Raw genomic sequence first — 26898 nt, 5'->3', positions numbered from 1 at the left:
ACAGATGGAAGCATCTAAAACCACAAAGCTCGTCTTGTGGTGAAAGGTTATGCACAGTAATATGGTGTTAATTTTGAAGAAACGAACGGTGAGGCTTGTTCAAGCATTGGTTGCACAATTACAATGGTCTATTTATCAATTTGATATCAAATTAGCATTCCTCAATGGAAATCTACAAGAGAAGGTTTATGTAGCACAACCAGAAGGTTTCATAGAGAAGGGGAATGAAACAAAGGTGTATAAGTTGAAAACGTCATTGTACAGATTGAAGTAGGCCCCTCGAGTATGGTAGGGCAATATCGATAGGTATCTTCCGAAGAAAGGGTACATGAGAAGTGAGAATGAACCCACCTTGCATGTAAAAAAGGAAGGTAAAAATGATTTCAATATTGTTTGTCTTTACGTTGATGATATCATTTATACTAGTTCCTCTAACTTTCTTATTGATGAGTTTAAGTCTCAAATGATTAATGGATTCGAGATGTCGGATATGGGTTTATTGCATTATTTCCTTGGTTTTAAAGTTCATCAAGCTAAAAATGGAATTTATATCTCACAAAGAAAATATGCCAAGGATCTTCTCAGTAATTTTGGCACGCTTAATTGCAAGCCTACAACTACACCTATGAATATCAATGAGAAATTGCAGCTAGAAGATGGAGAAGAAATTGTAGATGCGAGGAGGTTTAAAAGCTTGGTTGGATGTTTAATTTATTTGACTCACACTAGGCCCGATATTGCATTTCATATTGGTGTTATTTTTAGGTTTATGCAGTAACCTTCAAAGGTTCATTATAGAGCAGCAAAACGGGTCTTACAGTACATTGCTGGAACTTTGGAGTATGGCTTTCGGTACTCAAGAACTTCAAATTTCAAATTGTGTGGGTTTACAGACAGTGATTGGGAAAGTTCGTTAGATGATAGAAGAAGTGTATCAGCAAATGTTTTCACTCTAGGTTCAGGGGTGATCACTTGGAGTTCTAAGAAGCAAGCTACAACAGCATTGTTGACCTTAGAGGCTGAGTATGTAACAACAACTGCAGTAGCTTGTCAAGCTATTTGGCTAAGGAGAATGCTAGCTGATTTTCAACAAGAGAAGAAATGTGCAACAGAGATCCATGACAAAGAATCCAACATTTCATAGTAGAAAAAAGCACATCGATATTCGTTTTCATTTTATTCGTGATTTGGTAGCAAAAAAGGAGATATCTTTAGAGTATTGCAGCACCCAAGAGCAGCTAGCAGATATGTTAACAAAGTCTTTATCAAAGAACAAGTTCAACTATTTTAGAAGTCTACTTGGTGTTTACAACTTTGAATTAAAGGAGAGTGTTGAGAATTAATTCAAAGTAGTAGGTTGTTTAGTTGACCAAGTATCTCGGTAGAATATTTGTTAGTTCCAGATTTTCAGTTTAATTGAATAAGTTGTTAGCTATTTTTATGTTAAGGTAGTTTATTTGTAAGCCTATAAATATAGGCATTTATGCTTTGTTTTATTAATTCAGTGTTTATCAATAATAGAAAAACTTTTTCTTTGGTAATAGAATACTGAATCTCTCGCAAACAAGGGTTGTCATAAACAAAACTCCATATGAAGCTTGGTGTGGTAGGAAACCCAATGTAAGTCATTTAACAATTTATGGGTGTGTTGCTTATGCTTAAATTCTCATGCTCATAGAAAACTTGATGAAAAATCTAAAAAATATATTTTTATTGGTTATTGTACTCAATCCAAAGCTTATAGGTTGTACAACCCTCATAGTGGAAAATTTTCAAGTAGAAAGGATGTATTGTTTGATGAAAATGCAAGCTGGGGTATGATTGTAGAGTAGGTACAACAGGATATTTCTTTTCCCATTAAAGATTCTCCTGATGAAAAACCAGAGTCGACACCAGCAATATTTACAACACTTGAAGATTCTTTTGAAGAACCAATTCCACTAAGAAGATCAACAAGGGTCAGAAAGTCGAATTTGAAATATACTGATGACACTTATGTATCCTGTCAATTTGCTCTAGTTGTTTTAGATCCTCTATATTATAAAGAAGCTGCTGACAAAGAAGAATAGAAAAAGACGATGATGGAGAAGATGAAATACATCTAAAAGAATGGAACTTGGGAGATGGTCAACTTGCTGGAAGATAAAAATGCAATTAGTTTGAAGTGGGTATTCAAGATAAAATTTGGTGGAGATGGAAGCATCCAAAAGCATAAAACTCATCTTGTGGTGAAAGGTTATGCACAGCAATATGGTGTTAATTTCGAAGAAACCTTCTCTTCGATAGCTCGATTCGAAACAGTGAGGCTTGTTCCAGCATTGGCTGCACAATTGAAATGGTCTGTTTATCAATTTGATGTCAAATCAGCATCCCTCAATGGAAATCTACAAGAGAAGGTTTATGTAGCACAACCATAAGGTTTCATAGAGAAGGGCAACGAAACAAATGTGTGTAAGTTGGAAAAGGCATTGTACGGATTGAAGCAGGCCCCTCGAGCATGGTACAGTAATATCGATGAGTATCTTCAGAAGAAATGGTACATGAGAAGTGAGAACGAGCCCACCTTGTATGTAAAAAATGAATGTAAAAATGATTTCAATATTGTTTTTCTTTACGTTGATGATATCATTTATACTAGCTCCTCTATCTTTGTTATTGATGAGTTTAAGTCTCAAATGATTAATGAATTCGAGATGTCGGATATGGGTTTATTGCATTATTTCCTTGGTCTTGAAGTTCATCAAGCTGAACATGGAATTTATTTCTCACAAAGAAAATATGCCAAGGATCTTCTCAGTAATTTTGGCACGCTTAATTGCAAGCCTACAACTACACCTATGAATATCAATGAGAAATTGCAGCTAGAAGATGGAGAAGAAATGGTAGATACGAGGAGGTTTAAAAGCTTGGTTGGAGGTTTAATTTATTTGACTCACACTAGGCCTGATATTGCATTTCATATTGGTGTTATTTCTAGGTTTATGCAGCAACCTTTAAAGGTTCATTATGGAGCAGCAAAACGGGTCTGGCGGTACATTGCTGGAACTTTGGAGTATGGAATTTGGTACTCAAGAACTTCAAATTTCAGATTGTGTGGGTTTACAGACAGTGATTTGGCAAGTTCTTTAGATGATAGAAGAAGTGTATTAGCAAATGTTTTCATTCTAGGTTCAGGGGTGATCACTTGGAGTTCTAAGAAGCAAGCTAAAACAGCATTGTCAACCTTAGAGGCTGAGTATGTAGCAACAACTGCAACAGCTTGTCAAGCTATTTGGCTGAGGATAATGTTAGCCAATTTTCAACAAAAGAAGAAATGTGCAACAGAGATATTTTATGATAACAAATCAACTATCTCCATGACAAAGAATCCAACATTTCATAGTAGAACAAAGCACATCGATATTTGTTTTCATTTCATTCGTGATTTGGCAGCAAAAAAAAGGAGATATATTTGGAGCATTGCAGCACCCAAGAGTAGCTAGAAGATATGTGAACAAAGGCTTTATCAAAGGAGAAGTTTAGCTATTTTAGAAGTCTACTTGTTGTCTGTAACTTTGAATTAAGGGAGAGTGTTGAGAATTAAAGTAGTGGGTTGTTTAGTTGACCAAGTATCTTGTTAGTTTCAGATTTTCAGTTTAATTGAATAAGTTGTTAGCTATTTTTATGTTAAGGTAGTTTCTCTGTAAGCCTATAAATATAGGCATTTATGCTTTGTTTTATTAATTCAGTGTTCATCAATAATAGAATAACTTTGATGCATATTGTAATTGTCTCTTTCACGTTTCCTTCTTCAACACAAATCGAGCCAATTCAAGCAAATTTATTAAAAAATTTAGTTTTAATTTTGGACTAGTTAATAGTTATATATGTATCAATAGCGTATATTCTTGTTTATTATTATTTTGGTTGAAATGTGCTCTAAACCCTATACTTTTTGTAAACTAATTGTATTAAGTTTAAATATAGTGAATTGATCTGACTAAGTTAAGTTCTATAGACGTAGAGAAATCGAATTGTATAAATTATTTTATTATCTCTTGTTTTTTATTATATGTCGTAATTTGACTTTAACAATTGGTTCTGTTTAACAATTATAATAAACTGCATTCGAAATTATGAAAATTGTGCCGCACATTCTCACCAATTACTTGAGGTGGAATTAATTTTTTGAGGTAATGGCTTAATTTCGAGTTAGGCCCTTAATAATTTAATATTTTTTCTAATTAATCCTACAATCATTTCAAATGAATCTTTATCGATTCAACTTCATTCTGATTTCATTCAATTTGATACTTCCTGTGTTATTTATTTGAATTCATTTCTCTCTCTATATATATATATTTATATATATGTTTGAATTTAAATTCTCAATTATATATCATATGACTCTAATATTTATTGCATTTTTCATAAAAAAATTAAATGTCTAAAAATTTAAATACACACTTTAATCCCTTACATCAATAACTATTTTTCTAACCATTATTATTACATATAAAGGATAAAATAAAATAACATTTTTTTACTATATTTTTTATATATAAACAATTACATTAATTGTTTTTTTGCCTCTTTACATTTTCATTAAATATTTAAAATTACTTTATTACTTAAAATTTTATTTTTGTAAACTCACATTTAATTACCAATAAAATATGCTTTACACAAAACAACGAATAATTAATCCAAACGACAACTTCAAATTCTAACATAAAAATTGAAATTTATTTTTATTTCAAAAAATTTAATACATTATTAATTGTTTATACATTTTATAATAATTTCAACATAAATATAAGAAATCTTATTAGCTATGATGATTTCAACATTTCAAAATAAATAAAAATAATATACAGTATGAAGAGAATCTAAGTTTCAAATTTTCATTACAATAAAGTTACTGATTATATTATTAAACTTCGTACAGATTTTTATAGAAACTTGAGTTTCGACAGAAAATTTACTCAAGTCAGTCATTCATCATATGGCTAATATCATTTGGTGGTATATTATTGTCTTTGTAATTGCATTAGTGCTATTTTATTTACCCAAAAAAAAGCAATAACTTTTTTACAGGTCAGAACTAAAAGATATATTTGTATAATAACTAGAATGCAATTTTTACATTTTTATAGTTTTAAAATTAAATTAAAATTTTATTATTTATAATTTTATAAATATATTTTAAAAGATTAAAGGTTGGATTTTAGGGAGACCAAAACCTTTGGCTATCCCTACTGCCGCCCTGACTATGATGAGTGAATATTTTAATAATCTTCAAAAGCAAAAGAATCTAAAATCAAATGTGGCCTGGTGAGTGACCACCCTAATGATGTGAGGTGACGTGTTAGGTGCTTCTCAAGTATCCTCTTACAATGCGACATGTCCAAATCAAGTAGAAATAAAACAACTATAAATTTTATTTTGATATGCTTTGAAACCATAAATTTCCTTTACATTAATTCTCCAAAACGTAATAATTACATTTGGGATGTGAGCTGCCACAAATTTTAAGGATATATTTTGAATAAAAAAATCGGCAACATTTTAAGTGGAGATAGGAAGCAATATGAAGTTGAAGGGCAAATGGGGATGGGAATCGCTTTAACATTTTACGACTCTAATATACTACGTTATTGCATGCATGCTTTTGACGATTTCAAATGTCATTATCTTCCTAAGAATGGAAACTTATGGTCTCCTAATAACATTTTTATGCACAAACATTTCCGAAATTCAAATAAAATTTCCCTTCACGAAGGATGGTTTGCGCCTGAGCTAAACTAGCAAGATGGTTTGCGCAGATGTTACCTTCACGAAAGATGTGCCGTATCTCCACCACCCAGCCTTCCTCAGTCATGGGTAAACAATCCCTAACATACCTACTCATAGGGTCATCCTCCATATAAGGCCGATTCAACAACCGAGCCACGATCAAAGCATCCAACTCCACAATCAGATCTGAAATCCCTATATGATAATTAGACATAAACTTAGCAAACAAAGAAATTACACAAATGATAGTTAACGTGTCAAGCAATAATTGAACCAAGTTTGGAACTAAAAATCACCTATATACAGATATACTAGTAACAAATACAACATAAGCAAAAAATTATAGAAAAATATGCCAACCAATGTCTGATTTGTGATGATTACGTCTTATGTCTTACCCACCAAGTGTCGAAAACCCAGAACCTCATTTTACCTCCAACTTTTCAATTATCTATGTGTATATATATATACTACTTGACCCCCACTGTTCATTTTGTTTTCCAGAAAATTGAACTAAAATTATTCCATCTTAATCTTCATTTTTCCGTCAAAAACATAATCTATAAAGCTTTCTCCAATTTTTTTTTCGATCATGTTTTGTTCATCACCGGGTAGAAATTAGTGAATTAACGTGAAAGGATACGAGTGGAAGGAAGGATGATTATGGAGCAAACGGGACTGTATGACTGACCAAACCTGGAAACTCTCCCCCAGCAATCTGAACCTTCAATGTTCTCTATAAATGACAGTGTAGAGGTTGTTGGGGTGGAAGGCCATTCCCCTCACCGTGAAAGCAATGGTTTTACGGCCATTCCCCTAGGTATTCCAACAACACCACAACAAGCGGTGACACTTCTCCTTACATGATGTCATCCCTTAACCCGTGCACTTCTCCATACAACAAATCTCCATGGATTGCCTCAACTCCACCGGATTCTGATTTTGGCCAAAACGGGCTCATTGTGTCGCTTGTACGAGAAGAAGGTCATGTTTATTCGTTAGCTGCTTCTAGGAGATTGTTATACGCGGGTTCCGATAGCAATAACATCCGCGTATGGAAAAACTTGCAGGAGTTTTCAGCTTTTAAATCTAAAAGTAGATTGGTTAAAGCCATTATTCTGTTTGGTGATAGGGTATTTACTCGTCATAAAGATGGTAAAATCCACGTTTGGAAGGTTACATCAACAAATCCTATCATCCACAAAAGATAAGGTAGTTTGCCAACTTTCAAAGATCAAATGAAATGCTCCGTCAAACCTAAGAACTACGTCGACGTTTGGAGAAACAAAAGCGTTCTTCGAATCAAGCACTTCGATCACTACAGGAAAATAGATTTTTAGCGGCGTTTTTAAGTTTTAGCGGCACTTTTCAAAGCATCGCAAAAAACGTCGCTATATGTAACGCCGCTAAAGACTAGGACTTATAGCGGCGCATTTTTAAAAAACGCCGCTAAAGACCAGGACTTATAGCGACGCTTATATAAAAAACGTCGCTAAAAGTCTTGTTCTTTAGTGGCGTTTTTTAAAACAGCGCCACTAAAAGTCTTGGTCTTTAGCGGCGCTTTTTTAAAAAACGCCGCTAATTTGCCCAGTTTTGCAGTATGCATTTTGCACCTATATCCAACTCTCCTGCAAGAAATTCAACCAAAAACAACAAATATACTATGAAATCCAACCAAAACCCGTAAATTTAAATAATACAAAATTATACGAGAAATATATTATATAAATTGTAAATGAATATTTAAAATATTCTTACAATAATGTTAAAAGTTACAAGAAAACAAATGTCTAAGATAGCGGATTTTGAAATTGCTGGAACATAGTCATCATAGACTGAAGCTGTAGCTGGAGTTCACTGTATTTTCTGTTCTGCTCCTCCTCCCTCACTGCTGCCTCCGCCTCCCTCGCTGCTGCCTCCGCTCTGAGTTGAGAAATTTGCTCATCTGTGCTAGCTTGTATCTAAACTATTTGATCTTTTAGTCTCTGAACTTCAGCTTGACTTTGACTCCCGGAAGGCATGTATTGGTGCGAGGTGGATCCAAAATATTGGGTCGGGTTAACACCAGATCCTTGAAATCTAACTCGACCATACCTTTCAGGACCCAAAACTTCATTAATAATTCTGTTATCAATATCCTCAAAATTAACAGAACTATCAGTCGAAGCAGTCGCTTCATACTCTGCCTTCTTATCTTTTAGTTTCTCCTAATAAATCAGTCAAAGAGTTAGAAACGAAATATACAATAAAAAGGAATACAACATAACATTATTTAAAATTAAACTAATAAAACGACGAATTAAAACATTATAATTAAATATTATAAATATTTATAATGAATCAAATTTTATTAAGTAAATATACCATAATTTTTGCAGCCTCAGATGTCATCGGAGTTCCATCTTTTTTCTTGTGCGTAATGTCAAAAAGCTGAAGGCATCCAACTTTTTGACCAGACGAGGCTTCCTACAATATAGTAGTAAAAATATTATTTAATAGTAAAAAGTTATTAATACTTGATAGAATTAATAAATCCATAGTACCGCGGCCTGAGCTACACAAGCAAAACTTCTCGATCCTGCCGTGTGCGTAAATTTTTGTTTTTGCCTGCTGCTTGTTCCAACTCGCTCACGGTCCTACATAATGAAATTATTATTACGTATATAGTAAATACTATAAACCGAAAAATTTATAAGAGTTTGCAAGTACATAATACCTCTCTTTTCTTCGAATTCCAAAATCGAACCGCATCTTCCCATTGGTACCTCAGCATTCCCGGTGGGACATTTTGCAATTTTTCTTCGAGGCTTATGGGTTTTTTAAAATATTCTTTTTTTCAAACTGCTTTTATGGTCTCTCCATTTTTTACCCAATGCCTTCTTGATATAGGCATTAGAGACCTCTAAAGCAAACCGCTCCTAAAAAACACAAGTTTGAGAATTAAATATAAATGAAACTTAAACCAAAGTATTATAAATTACATTAACGTTTTGTTACCTTAATATTAGAGAGAGCTTGATTTTTATTGCTATCAGGCATGTTATGCCATGACTCGTAGTTGATGGGCAACATATTGGCATTTCGTGCTATAATGCCCAAATAGCCTGCTAAAAGTCGAGCTTCTTGTCCAACAGGCTGACCATGGCTGTTTCTAGTTACTTTGACACGCTCGACAGAATTTAAGTTATATAAATCTGTTAGGAGCGTACGTCCTCGACCTTTACGCGTCCCACCATTTTCAGCTGAAAAATAATATATTATTACTATATTGAAATTTAAAAATAAATCAGTAATAAAATTTAATACAATTTGTAAAATAAACTTAACATTACTTTGAAATTCCACAGATTCGTCAAGTGCCTCCGACACGCTTGAAGATCCAACAACTGTCTGCTGTTCAGTACTTACTTCTTCCGAATTTGTAGTATTCTGTACAATACTAAGATCTCTTAATCTTCTTCTAGGCATTTTTCCTGCAACACATAAAATAGTTAAAATTTTAGTAAGAAATAACAGGAATAGTAAATATAAAATAGTTAAATTATATAACATGACCAATGTTAAAATTATAACATTACATATAAAAAAATCATAAAATCTTACTACATCATAAATCGTAAATATCTTCGTCCACATCCTGACGAACCCATTGAAATTGTGTACTAGTACTAGGGATATTTTCATTTAAGTTTTGTTCTGGAAAAGGCAAAGTTTCTGATCTTTCAACGATGTCATCTCTACTTCCATTCCCCATGTCAAACAAGTCTCTAGGGGTGTTTCAGAGTACAACGTACCAACCCTCATCAATTGGATCTTTCGAGTAAAAAACTTGTTTAACTTGAGAAGAAAATATATACGGCTCGTCTATCAAATGTTCTCCAGTGTGAATTAATCGAGAGAAATTCACCATTGTAAAACCAAACTGATGATTTTTAATTCTGCGAGTAGTATTAGCATCAACCCAATCACATCGAAATAAGACAACTTTTCATTTTCCATAGTAATCCAACTCAATAATGTCGGTTAGAAGTCCGTAATACTCCACATTTCCCTCGACAGGATTACTGTCCCTAGCACTAGCGTAACTTGTAATTAAAGAATTAACAACTACTCTACAATTTTGAGTTCTCTTTAATCTCTCGCGATATTTGGTATGAAATCTGAATCTATTAATGATGAAGCCACTATATCTTTTTACTACTCGATTCGGACCTTGGGAAAGCCATTTCACTTCGTCATTAACGACATTCCCACTCCAAACCTATTGAATCAAAAGTAAATTGAGTAATTGTAAATGTTATGAGAAAACATTATTATTTGTCAATAAAATGTTGAGTTGCATACTGTTTGGCTTAACCATTCATGAAAAGATTCTGCGAATAACCTATTAATCTCGCGATGTTGTAATCTTCGTGAGCATGAACGAGATCTTAAGACTTGTTTGTACTCACTATGTTAAAAACATATTTAATTCGTTAAAAAATAAACAAATCAAAAAAAGATGAATATTTATCATATTCTAGAACTTACTTGCATAATTGTTCAAGTGCATCGTGGTGGAAAAGAACATATCTATGTGCTTGTATCCAAGATCGGTCATCTAATTCTGCAATTTCAATTTTTCCGATTGGTTCTTCATAACTTTGAAATAAATAAGTTTCGGCCAAGCTAGGATCATTGAGTCCGGCATTTCTACTTGGTCTATTCAATCTTGTTTCAACATCTTCTAAATATCTAGAACAGAATGCCATACACTCCTCTGCCAAGTAGCCTTCAGCAATTGATCATTCCGGATAACGCTTGTTACAGCAATAAGACTTCAATTTGCTTAGGAACCTAAACACCATATACAACATTATCAAAACTGGTAACTATAGGTATAAAGGTGAATGCCTTTGAAATAAATTAGCACCTTTCAATTGGATACATCCAACGATAGAAAACTGGCCCACCAATTATTGCTTCACGAGGGAGATGAATGACAAGGTGCACTATAATTGTGAAGAAGGAAGGTGGAAAGATCTTCTCCAAATTGCATAATGTCAAAGCGGCTCGATCTTGTACTTTTTCAAGTTCTTTAACATTCAGAACTTTGCCACAAATTGCTTTCATTATATTGGACAGTTCAATTATACAGGATGTTACCTTCTTTGACATATAGCACCGTAAAGCAACTGGAAGTAGATCTTGCATCAAGATGTGATAGTCATGTGATTTTAATGAATATAGTCTTCGATCTTTAAGACTTACACATCGAGATATATTTGATGCATACGCATCCGGAACCTTTATATCCTTCAACACCGTGTAGAACATTTCTTTCTCTTCCTTTGACATTGCAAAAATTGTAGGTGGCAACCAATATTTTCCATTAGGACGTACTTGGGGATAAAGATCACGCCTAATTCCCATGTGAACTAAATCAATTCGACTCTGAAGATTATCTTTTGATTTACCATCGACGTTCAAAATTGTCTAGATGATGTTCTCGCAGACATTCTTTTCAATATGCATCACATCAAGATTGTGGCGTAATATGTGATGCTCTCAATAAGGCAACTAAAAAAATACTTCTTTTCTTCCACAAGTCCGCCTCATTAGGGTCATCCTTCTCGTCAGATTCATCATCAGATTCATCCCTCGATCATCTATTTGTTTGCCTGTTAGATGGTTGATTCAGCTTCCCGTAACTGAAATCCATATCTTTTAACATGAATAAGATTTCAGATCCAATGGTCTGTTCAAGAGCTTTTTTCAACTCTTCAGTACCGTCAAATAAAGCCCTCTGAAATCTATAGCCATGATTTTCATCTAACCACCGACGATGCTCCATATAGCAGAACTTTTTCCCATTATATAACCACTGTGAACACATTTGAACAGCACAACAAGGACAAGCATAACGTCCTCTGGTACTCCAACCAGATAAATTCGCATATGCTGGGAAATCATTAATTATCCACAGCAAAGAAGCACGTAGGTAAAAGTTCTCATTTCTCAATACATCATACGTCTCAATACCATCCCATAATTGTTTTAACTCTTCAATAAGTGGCTGCAGATATATGTCAATATCATTTCCGGGGCCTTTCTCTCCGGGGATAATCATAGATAATATCAAAGAAGATTGCTTCATGCAGAACCATGGAGGCAAATTATAAGGAACAAGGACCACAGGCCAAGTACTGTACGAGGTGCTCATGATTTTAAAAGGATTAAATCCGTCAGATGCTAACCCGAGCCTTACACTCCGAGGATCACTTGCAAAGCTTAGAAATTTATTGTCAAATGATTTCCATGCTAAAGAATCTGCAGGATGCCTTAATAATCCATCATCCGTTCGTTGATCATGATGCCACGTCATAAACTCGACTGTCTTTGACGACATGAATAACCTTTGAAGCTTTGGGATTAGCGGGAAATATCACAAAATCTTGTTTGGCTTCCTTATTGACTGTGGCCCATATTCATCCTCATTAACATCTTCTGCATCTCTATTCATCCAACGAGGTTTACCGCAAACATGACAAGACTGTTGATTTCTCCGATCACCCCAATACAACATGCAATCATTTGGGCAATTATGAATTTTGTTGTACCCAATGCCCAAATCTTTTATCACTTTCTTCATGTCTTTACATGATTGAGGGATTTTTGCAAACGGGAACATTTCTCTCAAAAGCTCTAACAACATTGTCGAAGAGTTTCTGGTCCACCCTCCTAAACATTTTAAGTGGAAAAGGCAAATACAGAATGACATTTTCAAAAATTTTGATCCCTCATAAAGTTCATTCATTTCACCAAGTAACGTGTAGAACTTCACCGCTTCTTCATTCGGTTGTTCATCTGGTACACTTCTTCTCGTTTCCATAAAAATATTCCCACTGATATTATAATCATCGGATGCAACATAGTTTGGTGGAAATGATTGGAAACCTTCACTTCGCATATTAAATGTATCCCGCATCATACATTCCATGTCATCTTATCTAACATACTGACGGTAACCACTATAAGGATAACCCGGATTAATCGTCGAAAAGGCTCTACTAGGTGTACACTCTCCATGGAAAATCCATTTTTTATACCCCCGAATGAAGCTATCAACAATTAGATGTTCGTAGACAACTTCACGATAATGCCAATAGATATTGCCACACTTCTTACACGAGCAAAGAATCATATTCTCTTGGCTTGAATTGTGAAATGCAAAATCTAAAAAAGATTGCACTCCATTTTGATACTCGTTGCTTGCCCTTGAGAAATTCATCCAAGTCCTATCCATTTCTTAGTTGTTGAAGTCTAAAGTTGGCAATAAGTTACACGGGTAAGTTGTTTATTATGTAAGTCTTGATATGATATATTTTTATGTTTTATGTAAGTTATGTAGATTATGTAAGTAATGAAATTTGAATTTTAAACTATATACTTTTAAGGAAATTATTAGATTAAACTACATGTATTAGTTAAGTTATGTAAGTTGTTATGTACGTTATGTGAGTTATGTAAATTATGTAAGTTATATGAGAGAAGGTTGGAGAGAAGGTCAGCTATTGTTGTAATTTTAATGAACAAGCAAGCTACATGGTAATAAATATTCAATAGTAAATGAGATCGATAGAACTTTTTTCAAGTCTTTTTGAATTTTTTAAGATTCATCATACGTGGCGGCGTTGTTACACCTAGGGCGGATCCATTATATCTTACAGCTCGATATAAGGCAACCCGTCAAGTTTTCAGCCTATATACTTTGAATCTTTAAAATATTTAAAATAAGGTTGGAGAGAAGGTCAGCTATTGTTGTAATTTTAATGAACAAGCAAGCTACATGGTAATAAAAATTTAGCAACGAAACCTGTACCTAGAACAGATGTCAATGGCTGTGGTGTATTTAGTTGCACCAAATATTAATTCAGGTGCTCAATAGTACCTAGAATAGATGTAAGATTATAAGAGTAGCACCAAATATATTTCAGTTTAAGCAAATATAAAAAACTTTATCTATATCAGTACCAAATATTAATTCGAAGATTAAATGGTAGCTTCAGTTGAATCAATAGTTGCAAGAGGAGCAAGAAGCAGTAACTGAAATACATACAACATTAATTCACTAATACAGACACATATAAGATTATAAGAGTAGCACCAAATATATTTCAGTTTAAGCAAATATAAAAACTTTATCTATATCAATACCAAATATTAATTCGAAGATTAAATGGCAGCTTCTGTTGAACCAATAGTTGCAAGAGGAGCAGGAAACAGTAACTTATGCTGAATCTGGTCCAAACAGAAAGTGTTTTTTTTTAGTGAAGCAGCAATCAAAAGAAAAATATGATATGCCTTAACAATTAACGTAATTATATTTAATATTAAGTACCTTTTAATTAAATATTTTTAATTTAAAAATAATGGATAATCTTGAAATTTTGAAAAAGTTTATTTTAATTCAAAATTAAAATTTCATCAATAATGTTTGAATTGAATTGGATTAGTCAGAATGTGAATAAGTTAAAGTATTGGTTCAGAAAAGGGTATAGAATCAATTGAACCATAAATTGGTAGGTATCAATTGAACTAATTAAAAAACCGATTGAACAATATTTTTATTTTTGATTTTTTAATATGATCGACAAACCGGTAGCTTGACCGATTCGACCATCGATCCAATTATAAAAAAAACATCTCTTTTTTTTTATAAAGTAATAAACTTTCAAATTATTTTATCAAATAAATGTAAGGAGCTAATTAAATACAAATGAATGCATAACAATTTTTCAAAAATATTATATTGTTAAATTAAAATTAATAAAATAACGTAAAACTTTGATTAATTATTTATCAGTTTTTTTTTGAGTTTATTATTTATTTTTAAATTGTTTTAAGGAAATTAATCTAAAAAATTGTTTTAAAACTAATTTTTCAAAAATATTTAATGTATTATTAAAAAAATTTAAAGAAATTTTCTATGGCAGCTTAAAAAATATAAAATATATAAATGAAAAGAGACATGTATTTTTTAATTTATTTATCTTCTAACACTATTTATATTTTAAAATTATTGCATGATTAAAATGAAAATCGCAAAAAATGAAACAAAGACATGAAAGAAAACTGTAAAAAAACATATGTAGCATATTTTCCTATGCGGGGCAGGAATCCAGGGGGTTTTCATTCCCATATATTGGTTTGTGAAAATATATCTCTTCACTTTTGCTTCAAATAAAAAAATGAATTAATTAATAAATTAATTCAAGTTGAAGAAAAATAAAAATGAATCACGAAAAAAGTAATCCTATAAACCGTAAAACAAAAATGAGCAAACTTATTAATTTTAAAAAATATATGATTGTCTGACAGAGCTTGGGCAAATTTGACAGTAGAGAACATGGAGCAACCTCAACAGCAATTGCTTCTAAGGAAGGTGTGATTATAACAACTAGTGCACAATCATGTGTCTAGGGGGTTTAGAAAATGATAAGTCTTTCCATCACCTCATTCTCCCACACACTATGTTACTTTCGTTTCTATCCAAAACACCAAACATACTTCTCAACTAGTATCAAGCATCTATTAATTAGGATTTCTAGAAAACCAATAGTCTCTTCTCTTCTCTTCTATCCTATGCTACCGTCTTCATCCTCTCACCTATAATTTTACTCTGATTATTCTACACACCAAAATACACTGATCTGTTTAAGTGCTTAACTGTTTGGACACTACAGTTGAATTCACCGGAGTGGTGCAGAAACATACTGTTGGTTGAAGCATTAAGTAAAAGAATCAACATTAGCCAAGCAGATTCATCAAAACAATAAGAGCAAGAAATTACAGAAGATACCTGCAAATATGAAGCTATATCAGTTGTTGTAACCCATGATCATTCCTCTTGCTGCCTCAAAATCCATTGAAATAGTTTCTCCTGCAAAGAACAAGGGAAAAGAGAGGAAGGATTTATATAATAGATACAATACCAGAGTCAACCAGGGACAAATGAAAGCAATTGTATATATTGATAAAGTTGATAAAAAAATATAAAATTCCATTTTTTTTGAATGAAGAAGGAAACTTTGTGTAATACGATAGAATTAATGCATATTAAAATGGGATACTGTACACTACAAGTAATAATTTATACTTATCCTCCCGAGAAATGAATCTATTTTTTGTTTTTTTGATAAATTATAATAAAAAGGTAAAACTTTAACGGTAACGTGATTAGCGTGACTTTGATCCAAGTCATATTTAGAGCGATGAATTATGTGTAATGAAATTCAATGTAAATCTATCGTATATTTACTTTATGATATTAAGTAATAATCTTATTATTTTTTGAGTTTTATTTATTTTTCAGTAAAAGAACTACTTTTTAAAGACTTTATTATTGATTACATCTATAAAATAAATTGATGTCACTTTTTGATGTCGCAATTGATATACTTTGTGGTATTCCACAACATCATTAATTTTTTCCTTCAAGTCTTCGGTGGTGGATCACTACCAAAACTAGTATTGCTTTCAAGTTTCACATTTTCAACTTTTTTACCGAACATTTTTCAACTTTATTAATTTCCTTATTCTAACAAATTGAATGACTCATAATACCATTTTAAACTAGTTGAATTTAAAGCCATGGTTGAAAACTAGATACGTCTACATTTAGTATGTGGGTGAAATATATATTTATTGATATAGTGATACAATAGGGAGGTGGTATAAAAAAGAGAGTGGTCATCGTTATAGAGGTCGATTCACTCAATGAAGACTGGGAGCTAGAAGTTTTAGAGAGTGGAGGTGATAAGAGTATTTAGGCTGAGAGTTGAAATTAGGTTGATTAAATGTAGACTTGGTATTATTGGAGAGTTGACCCATTCTTTATAATTCCTGAAAGTATTTATAGGAAAAGGTCTTGTGTAATAGATACAATACCAGACGTCAACCAGGGACAAATGAAAGCAATTATACAACTGAAAACGAAAGCAAAAGAAAGCCTGCAGCAATATTTTAAAATGAAGGGGTTGCAATGAAAGCATTGCAGTGGGAAACATAGTAGGCGCTGAAATTATTCATAACCAATTTAAGCCAACAATGAGCAAGACTACGGGACCAATGGAATAAAACAAGGACGCAAATCAACCACAAGCACCATTCACCGCATATGAACAAATCAATAAATCAAAGAACTAAGTAAAAATCTAGAAGCAGAGGGCTCTATCGTGAGAACTGAGGACACAAGTTCAAGAACTAGGGAACTTCAAGTATGGCGGTCTAGAGTAATACGAAAATGACCCACAACTGTTTTTAAAAGCAAAATAAGAAAAGCTTACCCTATGAACATGAAGATTCCATTACATGCTTGTTCATGGCAGGAGTTGCTCAAATGGCTTCCAAAGCTTTTCAACTTATATATCTGCAGTTTTCAAAAGTTATAAAAAGGATAAGAAACTTTAATGGAGTTTGCAAAAAAGGAGATTTAGGGATTCAAGTCAGATGTATGTTAGCTCGACAATGAATCTTAACCGTGTCTGCTGATTCTTTTGGGGAAAATTTAGGGATTAGAAGATATTAGAGAATGGGAAAATCTATTTTGGGTCGGGGGAATGGGTGTCGGGCATGAGAAAGAAGCAAACATTTCAAGGAAAACAACACCGTTCAAGGTAAACAATTAAGTTTTTTTCGGCGTTTTTTGAAAAAAAAAAGGGCACTAATCTCCTAAATATCCATTTAAAACGATGTTGTTTACTATTTTAATTTTTTGCGGCGTTTTAATTTTAATTTTACTTAAATCCCTTAAATCTTTATAAATACTTAAAGTAAATTTATTTAAACCTAATGATATTGTTTTAAATTTTTTTTATAAATATATACATGTTATTTTCATTTGATATTTATTAATTTTTTAAATATAAACAAGTTAAATATTTTTAATTGTATTTTTTTCTATTAGTTGTTGAATTATATGTAAGTTGTGGATTTAGTCCTTTTACTTTCATTTTGTTATTTTTAGTCATTTTAATTTTCAAATTTTAAAATTGTAGTATTAATTAAATGGTAGCTATTAAATTCATTAAGTTTTGCTATTTCTAAAATCTAATGTAACAAACATATTACTCACAAAAGCCAGTTACGAATTTAACGGTTGTCATTTGTGTCAAAATTAATATTTTAAAATTCAAAAAGTATATATAGGGACCAATAATAATCTAATTGGATAACATGAACTCAACCTACAACTTTACGCACAATACCAAGACTAATAGCATAATTTAATCAAACATATATAATTGCTATCATTTGAGTCACCATGACTAAAATTTTAAATTTTGAAAAGTACAAACGATAAAATTGATCGATTTGAAAAATACAGGGACTAAAACTAATCAAATTAAAATATAAGGACTAAATACACATTTTACATATAGTACATGGGATAATAGCATAATTTGCCTTTTTTTTTAAATTAATACAACTATGATTCAAACCCATATTACTCTAGGGTACATATGAAAACGACGACGTTTACTTTAAAGTACTATGTTTTTGCGGCGTTTTTTTTTTTAAAAACGCCGCTAATCCTCTAAATCTTCATATAAAACGACGCTGTTACGTTATACTTTTTTTTTCTTTTTGTGGCGTTTTTAAAAAAAATGCCGGTACTCTCTTAAAAATCCAATTAAAACGACGCCGTCTTCGTTAAACTGCTATGTTTTTTGCGGCGTTTTTTAAATAAACGCCACTAATCTCTTAGTTTTTATATTTCATTTTTATTTGTTATATTCTATGACAATTTTAAGTTTAAATTTCACTTAAATAAATTAAATGTAGAGGAATTAATTTGAATTGAATTATATTTTTAGATTAAATCTTAAACCATTTTATTTATATAAAGTTTATCTATTATCTCTTAAATAATTATAATTGTATTATCTCTTTTACAATTATTAAGAAATCGTTTAATATATAAATTAAATAACACTACTTAATCATAATCCTAAACCTTTAACCCCCTATCCCATAAACACTAAACTCTAAGGCGCTCTAAATTATAAAGCCTAAACTCTAAACCCTAAACCCTAATCTCCAAACCTTAAAAATTAAATCATAAACCTCACAACCCAAACCTTAAACCCCAAATCATAAACCTTAGATCTTAGACCAATATCACCTTAAACCCTAAATATATATATATTACAAGGGACAAAGATAATTAAAAAGGAATTTTATTGCTTATCTAAACTCTAAACCTCTTAACCTCATCCCATAAACACTAAACCCTTAACCCCAAACCCTTACACCTTAAACTCCAACCCTAACCCCTAAACCTTAAATCATAATCCCTAAACTCATAATTCATCATAAACCTTAAAATACTAGTTAACTCTTAAACTTAAACCCTAAACTATATATCTTAAACCATAGTTAACTCATAAACTTTAAACCATAAACCTTAAACTACAATGATAATTAATTTAATATTTTAAATTCAATACTATCTCTTTTACGATTATATAAGAAAATATTTAATATATTGTATAACTATAAATTTTAATAATTATTGTTTTAGGGGTTATAGATTAGTGTTTATGATTTTTTTGAGGTTTAGGGGTTATATGACTTTTAGCGGTGTTTTACCAAAAGCGCCGCTAATGTTCTGGTCTTTAGCGTCGTTTTAATAAAAGCGCCGCTAATGCTCTGGTCTTTAGCGGCGTTTTACCAAAAGCGTCGCTAATGCTCTGGTCTTTAGCGGCGTTTTACCAAAAGCGCCGCTAATGCTCTGGTCTTTAACGGCGTTTTAATAAAAGCGCCGATAATACTCTGGTCTTTAGCGGCGTTTTACCAAAAGCGCCACTAATGCTTTGTTTTTAGCGGTGCTTTTTACTAAAACACCGCTATTGCTCTGTTTTTAGCGGCGTCTTACTAAAAATGCCGTTATTGCTCTGTGTTTTACAATTTTTGCGGTGTTTTTTGATAAAACGTCGCTAAAAACGCCGTTAAAGCCCTATTTTCATGTAGTGGATGCAGTTTCTTGCCTGAGCTTGAATGAAGAAGTTGGGCTGTTGTATTCAGGGTCTTGGGATAGAACCATGGAAGTATGGCGAGTAGCCAACTCCAAGTACCTGGAATCCATTGTTGCTCACTGTTATCAGCATCTCATTAATAGAAAAGCTTCGCTGATGAAGTTAGTTAAAAGTGTTAGTTAGTTAGTGAAACACAATTAGTTTATTTGTTATCTGCTTGTATTAAATACCCCTTTGCATTTCAATGATATTAAATGAAAAAAGAAATATTTTCATATCAGCTTTATTCTGCATCTCAACATGGTATCAAGAGCTAAGGTTTTTTTGGTATAATTTTTTTCTCTCTTGTTTTCTTTTTCACGGCCACTAAAACTGTGTCTGTGGTTGGTACCCTTCGACACTCTTCCAACACTGAGGAAGCAATTCATTCACAAGGTCAAGGCAGTGCTGTACTACAAACAGTCCATTATTTTTCCAAGCATGACACCATTAAACTTAGTGAATAGAATTTTCTCCTTTGCAAACATCAACTCTTATTGATTCTTGAAGGGTACTATCTTGAAGGTTTTGTGTTAGGCACTATTCCTGTTCCTTCTCCTTTCATCCTTGGGAATGAGGGTCAGTTAGTTGCTAATCCTACATTTCTTGTTCATAAGAAACAAGACAAGTTTTTGACATCTTGGCTACTCTCTACAGTCACAAATGACATCTTGGTTCATCTCACAATAGCCAAGACTAGTTTTGAGATCTGGACGACCATTAAAAGAAGATTTGGTGCAAAAACTAATATCAAGATTTCGAGTATGTGCCATGCTCTATACTCACTCAAGAAAGCAAATCTTACAGTCAATGAGTACTTGTCCAAGGTAAAAAGTCTAAGAGACAGTCTTATTGCTACTGGTAGTTTGGTTACTGAACAAGAACAAGTGAGCATTATCTTGGTTGGTCTTTCAATTGAATATGATTCCATTCATGTGCTTGCCTCTGTTATCCTATGTCTCTTGATTTGTTGACTGAAATGCTTCTTGATTGTGAAGCACGACAACTTGCTTTGTTGACAGAGGTTCATTTACAAGCTAATTTGGCCTCCCATTCAAAACATGATAATTTGAGAAACACTGAAGACTCCAATAGCTACTCTCATAAGTCTAAGAAAGGACACAGAGGATAAGGTCGAGGCTGGTCTCGTGGCAGAGCTTGTGGTAAATGGAAAGGGATGGTCAAGATCCAGACCACAGTGGTAATTATGTTGCAGACTTGGACATGTGGTTCAGTCTTGTTATCACAGATTTGATGAGAATTTTTCTGCTATGAGTTCGATGACAGTTAACTATCTTTATTTCAATGGGCAAAGTTACTCCTCTCCTACTCTTTCATGCTCTTCTCTGTCCCACTACTGCAATTCCCATTCCCAGCCTCCTTCTTCATCTCCTCGGTCGTCTCCTCGAGCTTCTTCTTCAACATCACCTGATCAGATCTGGTATCGTGACTCTGGGGCCACAAATTACATTACTCCTGACCTGGCTACACTCTCGTCTATTTCTCCCTACACAAGTACAATTCAGGTGTCTATGGGAAATGGTGAATCTGTTTCTATAGTTCATGTAGGCTCTTCTTCTTTATTGGTTGGTCCTAGGCTTTTCGCCTTAAGAATATTCTGCATGTACCTACTGCCTGTAAGAATTTACTATCTGTAGGTCAGTTTGCAAGGGATAATGCTGTTTATTTTGAGTTTCACCCATATTTGTGTTTTTTGAAAAAGACTCAGACAAAGAAAACTCTTCTAGTGGGCCACATACTAATGGTATTTACAGGTTTGATGTGTCTCGGGCTTCTTCCAAAAACCCTATTACTGCTCAACAGTCCAACTCAGCTATTTTATGCAATACACAACTCTCTCATTCTCCTACATTATGGCATAACAGGCTTGGCCATCCGTGTAATAGCACGCTTTGCACATATCTTGAGATCTTGTAATGTTTCTTTCAAACATAGCTATTTGCCTCATGTATGCTCAGCTTGTCAATTAGGCAAATCTTACAAACTACATTTTAGTCCTTCTCAAACAGTGTATTCTTTGCCTTTTGAAATTGTTGTATCTGATGTTTGGGGACCATCACATATACAATCCAATGGATTCTCCTATTATGTTTCGTTTGTTGATATGCACAGAAGGTATACTTGGCTTTATTTTCTAAAGACCAAGTTTAAGGTTTTCAAATGTTTCATTCATTTCCAACAAATGGTACAAGTTCAATCCGGGTGTTCTATAAATATGCTTCAATGTGATTGGTAGGGAGAGTATCGCTCTCTGTCTAATGAGCTTTCTAAGCTTGGTATTCAACATAGAGTTACCTACCCTCATACCTCAGAACAGAACGATGTGGCTGAAAGGAGGCATCAACAAATCGTTGACATGAGGTTAACTCTCTTGGCTCAAGCATCTGTACCCTTGGAATTCTAGTCATTTGCATTTGCTCGTGCTATTCATGTGATTAATAGGTTACCTACTCCTGTTCTACAAAAGAGTAGTCATTATGAAAGACTTTATAAAGCAAACCTGCCTATTCTCACCTAAAGGTGTTTGGATGTACTTGCTTTCCTTATTTACGACCATTTTATCAACACAAACTGCAGTATCATTCAAAGCAATGTGTTTTTCTTGGATTTAGAACAAATCAAAAAGGCTACAAGTACCTTGATGAAGATGGTCGAATCTTTGTATCTTGACACGTTGTCTTTGATGAATCCTAGTTCCCATTTCAACATGGTTTTTCTTCACGATCTCCCTTGGATTCCATCAGGGTTCTTCATCAATGGTCTCACATTTCTGTGGTTACAGTGACTACTCCTCTAGCTGGTGTTTCTGCTTCTTCATCAGGGCCAATCATCTCTTCTCCTATGGTAAGTCCTTGTTCAGTTCATTCTAGTATAAACTCTCCTGTTGATCACTCTCCTTCTGTAGATCAACAAGCAGATTCCTTAGCTATAGTTTGTGTGCCTACCATCTATTATCCATCTACTTCTTCTGTCAGGATAACCGCATTTGTCAATTCACACCCTATACAAACTCGATCCAAGAGTGGCATTTACAAACCAAAGGCGTTTTCTTCTATTCTGACTAAAAAGGAACCAACTTTCATTACAGAGGCATTTCAGAGTCCTACCTGGATAGTAGCTGCACAAATTGAATATCAAGCTTTACTTTCCAATCACACTTGGGATCTTATGCCCTTTCCTACAGGTTGAAGAGCAGTAGGGTGCAAATGGATTTTTATGATCAAACTAAATGCTGATGGTTCTGTGACTCGATACAAAGGCTTATTGGTGGTGAAAGGTTACCTTCAAGAGGTAAGTATTGATTTTCAGGAGACCTTTAGTCTTGTGGTTAAACCGACAACGATTAGAATAGTGTTGGCAATTGTTATGTCCTTGGGTTGGTTTTTTAGGCAGGTAGACATTAATAATGCCTTCTTGAATGGTGATTTGCATGAGGAAATTTATATGGTGCAAGCACCATGTTTTGAACAGCAAGGGAACAATGGTCAACAGTTGGTATGCAAGTTGAGAAAAGCCTTGTATGGCCTTAAGCAAGCACCTTGGGCTTGGTTTCACAAGCTAAGGGAATTTTTTTTAGCTAATGAGTTTGAAGTATCCAAAGCTGACAATTCTCTTTTTATCCATCGATCGGGGGATCAGTTACTATATGTTGTAGTCTATGTTGATGACATTATTGTCACTAGTTCTACCTCTCAAGCTATAAACCACTTTGTTAAGAAGCTCGATAAATAGTTCTCTTTGAAAGACTTGGGAAAGCTAAGTTACTTTTTGGGGATTAAAGTCAATTACATTTATGATGGTATTTTTCTTAGCCAAAGGAAATACATACTTGATCTCCTTAGAAAGACATCAATAGACAAGTCTAATGGTTCTCCTACACCAATAGTTACAACCTCTCGATTGTCAGTACATGAAGGCAGCTCTGTTGAAGATAAACAATTTCTCAGGAGCATTGTTGGTGCTCTACAATATATGGTGATTACCAAGCCAGACATTTCCTTCTCAGTCAACAAAGTCTGTCAGTTCATGCATCAACCATTGGATTTACACTTTTGAGCTGTTAAAATAATATTGCGTTATTTGTAAGGCACTTTGGATCATGGCTTAAAGTTTAATTGAGCTCTAAAATTTTTACTTGAAGGCTACTCCGATTCTAGCTGGGGGTCAGATACTGATGACCGCAGGTCAACCTCAGGCTATTGTGTATTTTTTAGAGGGAATCTAATCTCTTGGAGTTCTAGGAAACAACAAGTAGTATTTAGGTCTACAGAAGAAGCAGAATACAGGAGTCTTGATCATGTCACTGCAGAAATGATTTGGATTCGATCCTTGTTAACTGAGTTATGTGTTCCAGTTAACAAAAAGGCATTAGTATGGTGTGATAGCTCAGCTGTTGTTGTAGTAACAGGAAATACAGTCATGCACTCCAAGTTCAAGCATGTTGAATTTGATTTGTTCTTTGTGAGGGAAAAAGTGGTAGCAGGAGTTTTTCAAGTAGGTCATATGCCAAGTCAAGATCAAATTGCTGACATCCTAACAAAACCGTTATCCGAAGGATTATTCAATAAATTTAAAAGTCAGCTTAGAGTTGTCCCTTATGAACATGAAGTTACTAGAGGAAGGAAATGTTAACCAAGCACGATGCATGTTATTAATATCTCATTAACAGAAAGGCTTTGCTGATGAAGTTAGTTAAAAGTGTTAGTTAGTTAGTTTGTTATCTACTTGTATTAAATAACCCTTTGTATTTCAATAATATTCAATGAAAAAAGAAATATTTTCATATCAGCTTTCTTCTGCTTCTCAACACTCACAATGACGCAATCAACTCTTTGGTGGTTGGACTGGACTGCTTGGTGTTTTCAGGGTCGGCAGATGGGACAGTTAAAAGTATGGAAGAGGGAGTTAATACGGAAAGGAACCAAACATTGGGTGGTTGAATTGTTGTTGAACCAAGAAAACGCCGTCACCACATTGGCTGTCAACAAAAAATTAGTTATGCTATAATGTGGATCATCTGATGGGCTCCTTAACTTCTGAGAACATAAAGACCAGTAGTTAATACATGGCGGGGCCCTAAGGGAACATAAAATGGCGGCGCTATACTTGGCGGCATCCAAGAATTTGGTGTTTAGCGGTTCAACTGATAATAGCGTATGTGTGTGGAGACGAGAATATGGTGGGATTCATAGTTGCGTTTCGATCCTAACAGGTCACGTCGGCCTAATAAAATGCCTGGCCATTGAATAAGAGCATTAAACATTAAGCAATACAGATCGAAAGTGAGTTGTTTATAGTGGTAGCCTGGATAAGTCAGTCAAGATATGGCAAGTTTCAAAGCAAGTGACGGAGTTGAAGGAGATTCGTTTGACTTACTTTAACTAACGCCCCGCCGTGAATGAGCATATGATGTTGCATTGCATGGCGTAGCCATTGTTGTAATGTGGTTCCTAATTCAGCCTTCTATGGTAGTTGTGGTAGGCGCTACGTGTACAAATTAAATTTATTACTACATTATATAAGCTATTTCGAATTTTCCAAAACTTAAGAGGATACAATTATTTGCCTTTTATAAAAGTAATATATTTTTCTTTTTTCTTTTTTTGTCTTTTGAGCCTTTGCTATTCAGTTTCCATAAGGGTTCGATTAAATTCGTTTTTGAGAGCAAATTCTTTTAGTGTTGTTTTTTTATGTCTAATAATTAACATTGCTCATTGTCATTCATGCATTGTTTTGTAATAATTATGTCTGTAATAAGTAGACTTAGCCTCCAAGAAATGTCTTTTTAAGGGAAGTGTGGAAGGCGCCTCCCTGTTGAAAAGTACAGTTTCGACATATTCAAAAGGTTGACAAAGTTATTGATTTAATTTGTGAATGACTTTTTGCTTTATCTTTTTGGAAGGTTTCATATTGGTGTGAAATTTGTGTAGATTTTGATAATAAGTTTTACTTGTTTAAGTTTGTAAATCCCAGCTGAGATGTTCTTGTCAAATTTAAATTTCAATATTGAGGGGAAAATTTTTGTGTTAAATGTTTTGGATTTATTTTACTGTTCAATGGACGGAACTTCTATTACATACTTTATTTTATACCCAAATAATAAATTTAATTTTAAATTAAAATAAATTTTTTGATGCCAAATTTGTGATGGGTTGAAAGGCCAATTAAGCTATAAAACAGAAGAAAAGTAAGAAGGGTGTTGGAGTTTGGATTTAGGAGCACTGTCAGAAAAATTCAAGAAAAATATAAAATTAGTTGGAGAAGAAGGTTTACATTTAATAAGTCATACATAATAGTTTTATAGTATTTAGAAATCTATCCTGGTCCAGTTGGGCAGGTGTTCAAATCTAACAATCATTTGCTTATCTTTTATTTTCAAAACGGTGCAATTTTTTTTTTGCTCTTTAGCTTCCGAAGACTACTTTTTAACTAGTTGTAATGTGTTCACATTGGAATGAACCTTATTTGGGCTCTTGTTAGGTTTAAGTAGCCTTTGGTTGTTTTGGTAAACTCATGTAGGGTCTTATTGGTATTAAAAAACCTATTCTGCCCTTTGTGGGCTTATAGATAAGTTCTAGACCAATTTAATCAAGTGAGGTTTGAAATAGGTTTCAAAGTGGCCTGTGAAAGGCCTATGTAAATTACAGGTAATACTCTTATGTATTCCATAATGAAAGGGTTATGTATTTGAATGGTTGCAATGCTCGAGAAAATAGGGAGTAACTGTTTAAAAAATTTAGTACAAGCCTTCATATGTCTACTGCCTATCATCTTGAAATGGATGGACAGACAGAGGTCCTTAATAGGTGCCTGGAAGGGTACTTTAGGTGCATAACTCGTGAGAGGTTAAATGATTAGCTATTGTGGTTACCTTTAACAGAGTGGTGGTATAATATCACCTATCATTTAGTCATCCACTCAACCTCATATGAGGCATTATATGGCTAAGAGCCCATTTATCACCTACCTTATCTAGTTAGACCCTTCATTGTGGATACAATAGATAGAAGCCTTCATTAGAGAGGTAGTCAAGTAGTTACTCAAA

At 33.5% G+C, this 26898-nt stretch overlaps 1 protein-coding gene, 2 long non-coding RNA genes and 1 pseudogene across 5 annotated transcripts; 2 read left to right on the top strand and 2 right to left on the bottom strand.

Moving 5' to 3' along the window:
- The first annotated feature begins 328 nt into the window (after positions 1-328).
- Positions 329-1144, top strand: LOC107920804 (uncharacterized mitochondrial protein AtMg00810-like). Its single transcript, XM_016850663.1, has 3 exons — positions 329-684; positions 776-852; positions 894-1144. The coding sequence occupies exons 1-3, from the start codon at positions 329-331 to the stop codon at positions 1142-1144; spliced, it is 684 nt and encodes a 227-aa protein (XP_016706152.1).
- A 5497-nt stretch (positions 1145-6641) lies between these two features.
- Positions 6642-25103, top strand: LOC107920796 (protein JINGUBANG-like; annotated as a pseudogene).
- Positions 8139-8411, bottom strand: LOC107928872 (uncharacterized). The gene is made up of 2 exons (XR_001692718.2): positions 8319-8411; positions 8139-8241 (listed from the first exon to the last, which is right to left on the bottom strand). It is a non-coding gene; the product is annotated as an uncharacterized lncRNA (long non-coding RNA).
- On the bottom strand, positions 8773-17449 carry LOC107928860 (uncharacterized). 3 transcript variants are annotated; one of them, XR_001692717.2, is made up of 7 exons: positions 17103-17449; positions 15617-15697; positions 13972-14055; positions 13789-13860; positions 13637-13705; positions 9108-9248; positions 8773-9017 (listed from the first exon to the last, which is right to left on the bottom strand). It is a non-coding gene; the product is annotated as an uncharacterized lncRNA (long non-coding RNA). The 3 variants fall into 3 exon arrangements; XR_001692715.2 differs by having other exon boundaries at positions 13789-14055; XR_005906043.1 differs by lacking the exon at positions 13789-13860.
- Positions 25104-26898: the final 1795 nt, after the last annotated feature.

Source organism: Gossypium hirsutum, chromosome A12 (genome assembly GCF_007990345.1).
Source record: "Gossypium hirsutum isolate 1008001.06 chromosome A12, Gossypium_hirsutum_v2.1, whole genome shotgun sequence".
In the NCBI taxonomy this organism is placed as follows: Eukaryota; Viridiplantae; Streptophyta; class Magnoliopsida; order Malvales; family Malvaceae; genus Gossypium; species Gossypium hirsutum.
The sequence above is the reverse complement of the archived record's forward strand: the minus strand, read 5'-3'. Positions and strand labels throughout refer to the sequence as shown.

What these genes read in the sequence shown, in the direction of transcription:
- LOC107920804 (XM_016850663.1), top strand. Translation starts at nt 329, where the DNA reads ATGAGAAGTGAGAATGAACCCACCTTGCATGTAAAAAAGGAAGGTAAA. An exon ending in GAAATTGTAGATGCGAGGAG is followed by an intron (nt 685 to 775) that starts GTTTAAAAGCTT and finishes AGGTTTATGCAG; the next exon opens with TAACCTTCAAAGGTTCATTA. An exon ending in ACTTTGGAGTATGGCTTTCG is followed by an intron (nt 853 to 893) that starts GTACTCAAGAAC and finishes GTGGGTTTACAG; the next exon opens with ACAGTGATTGGGAAAGTTCG.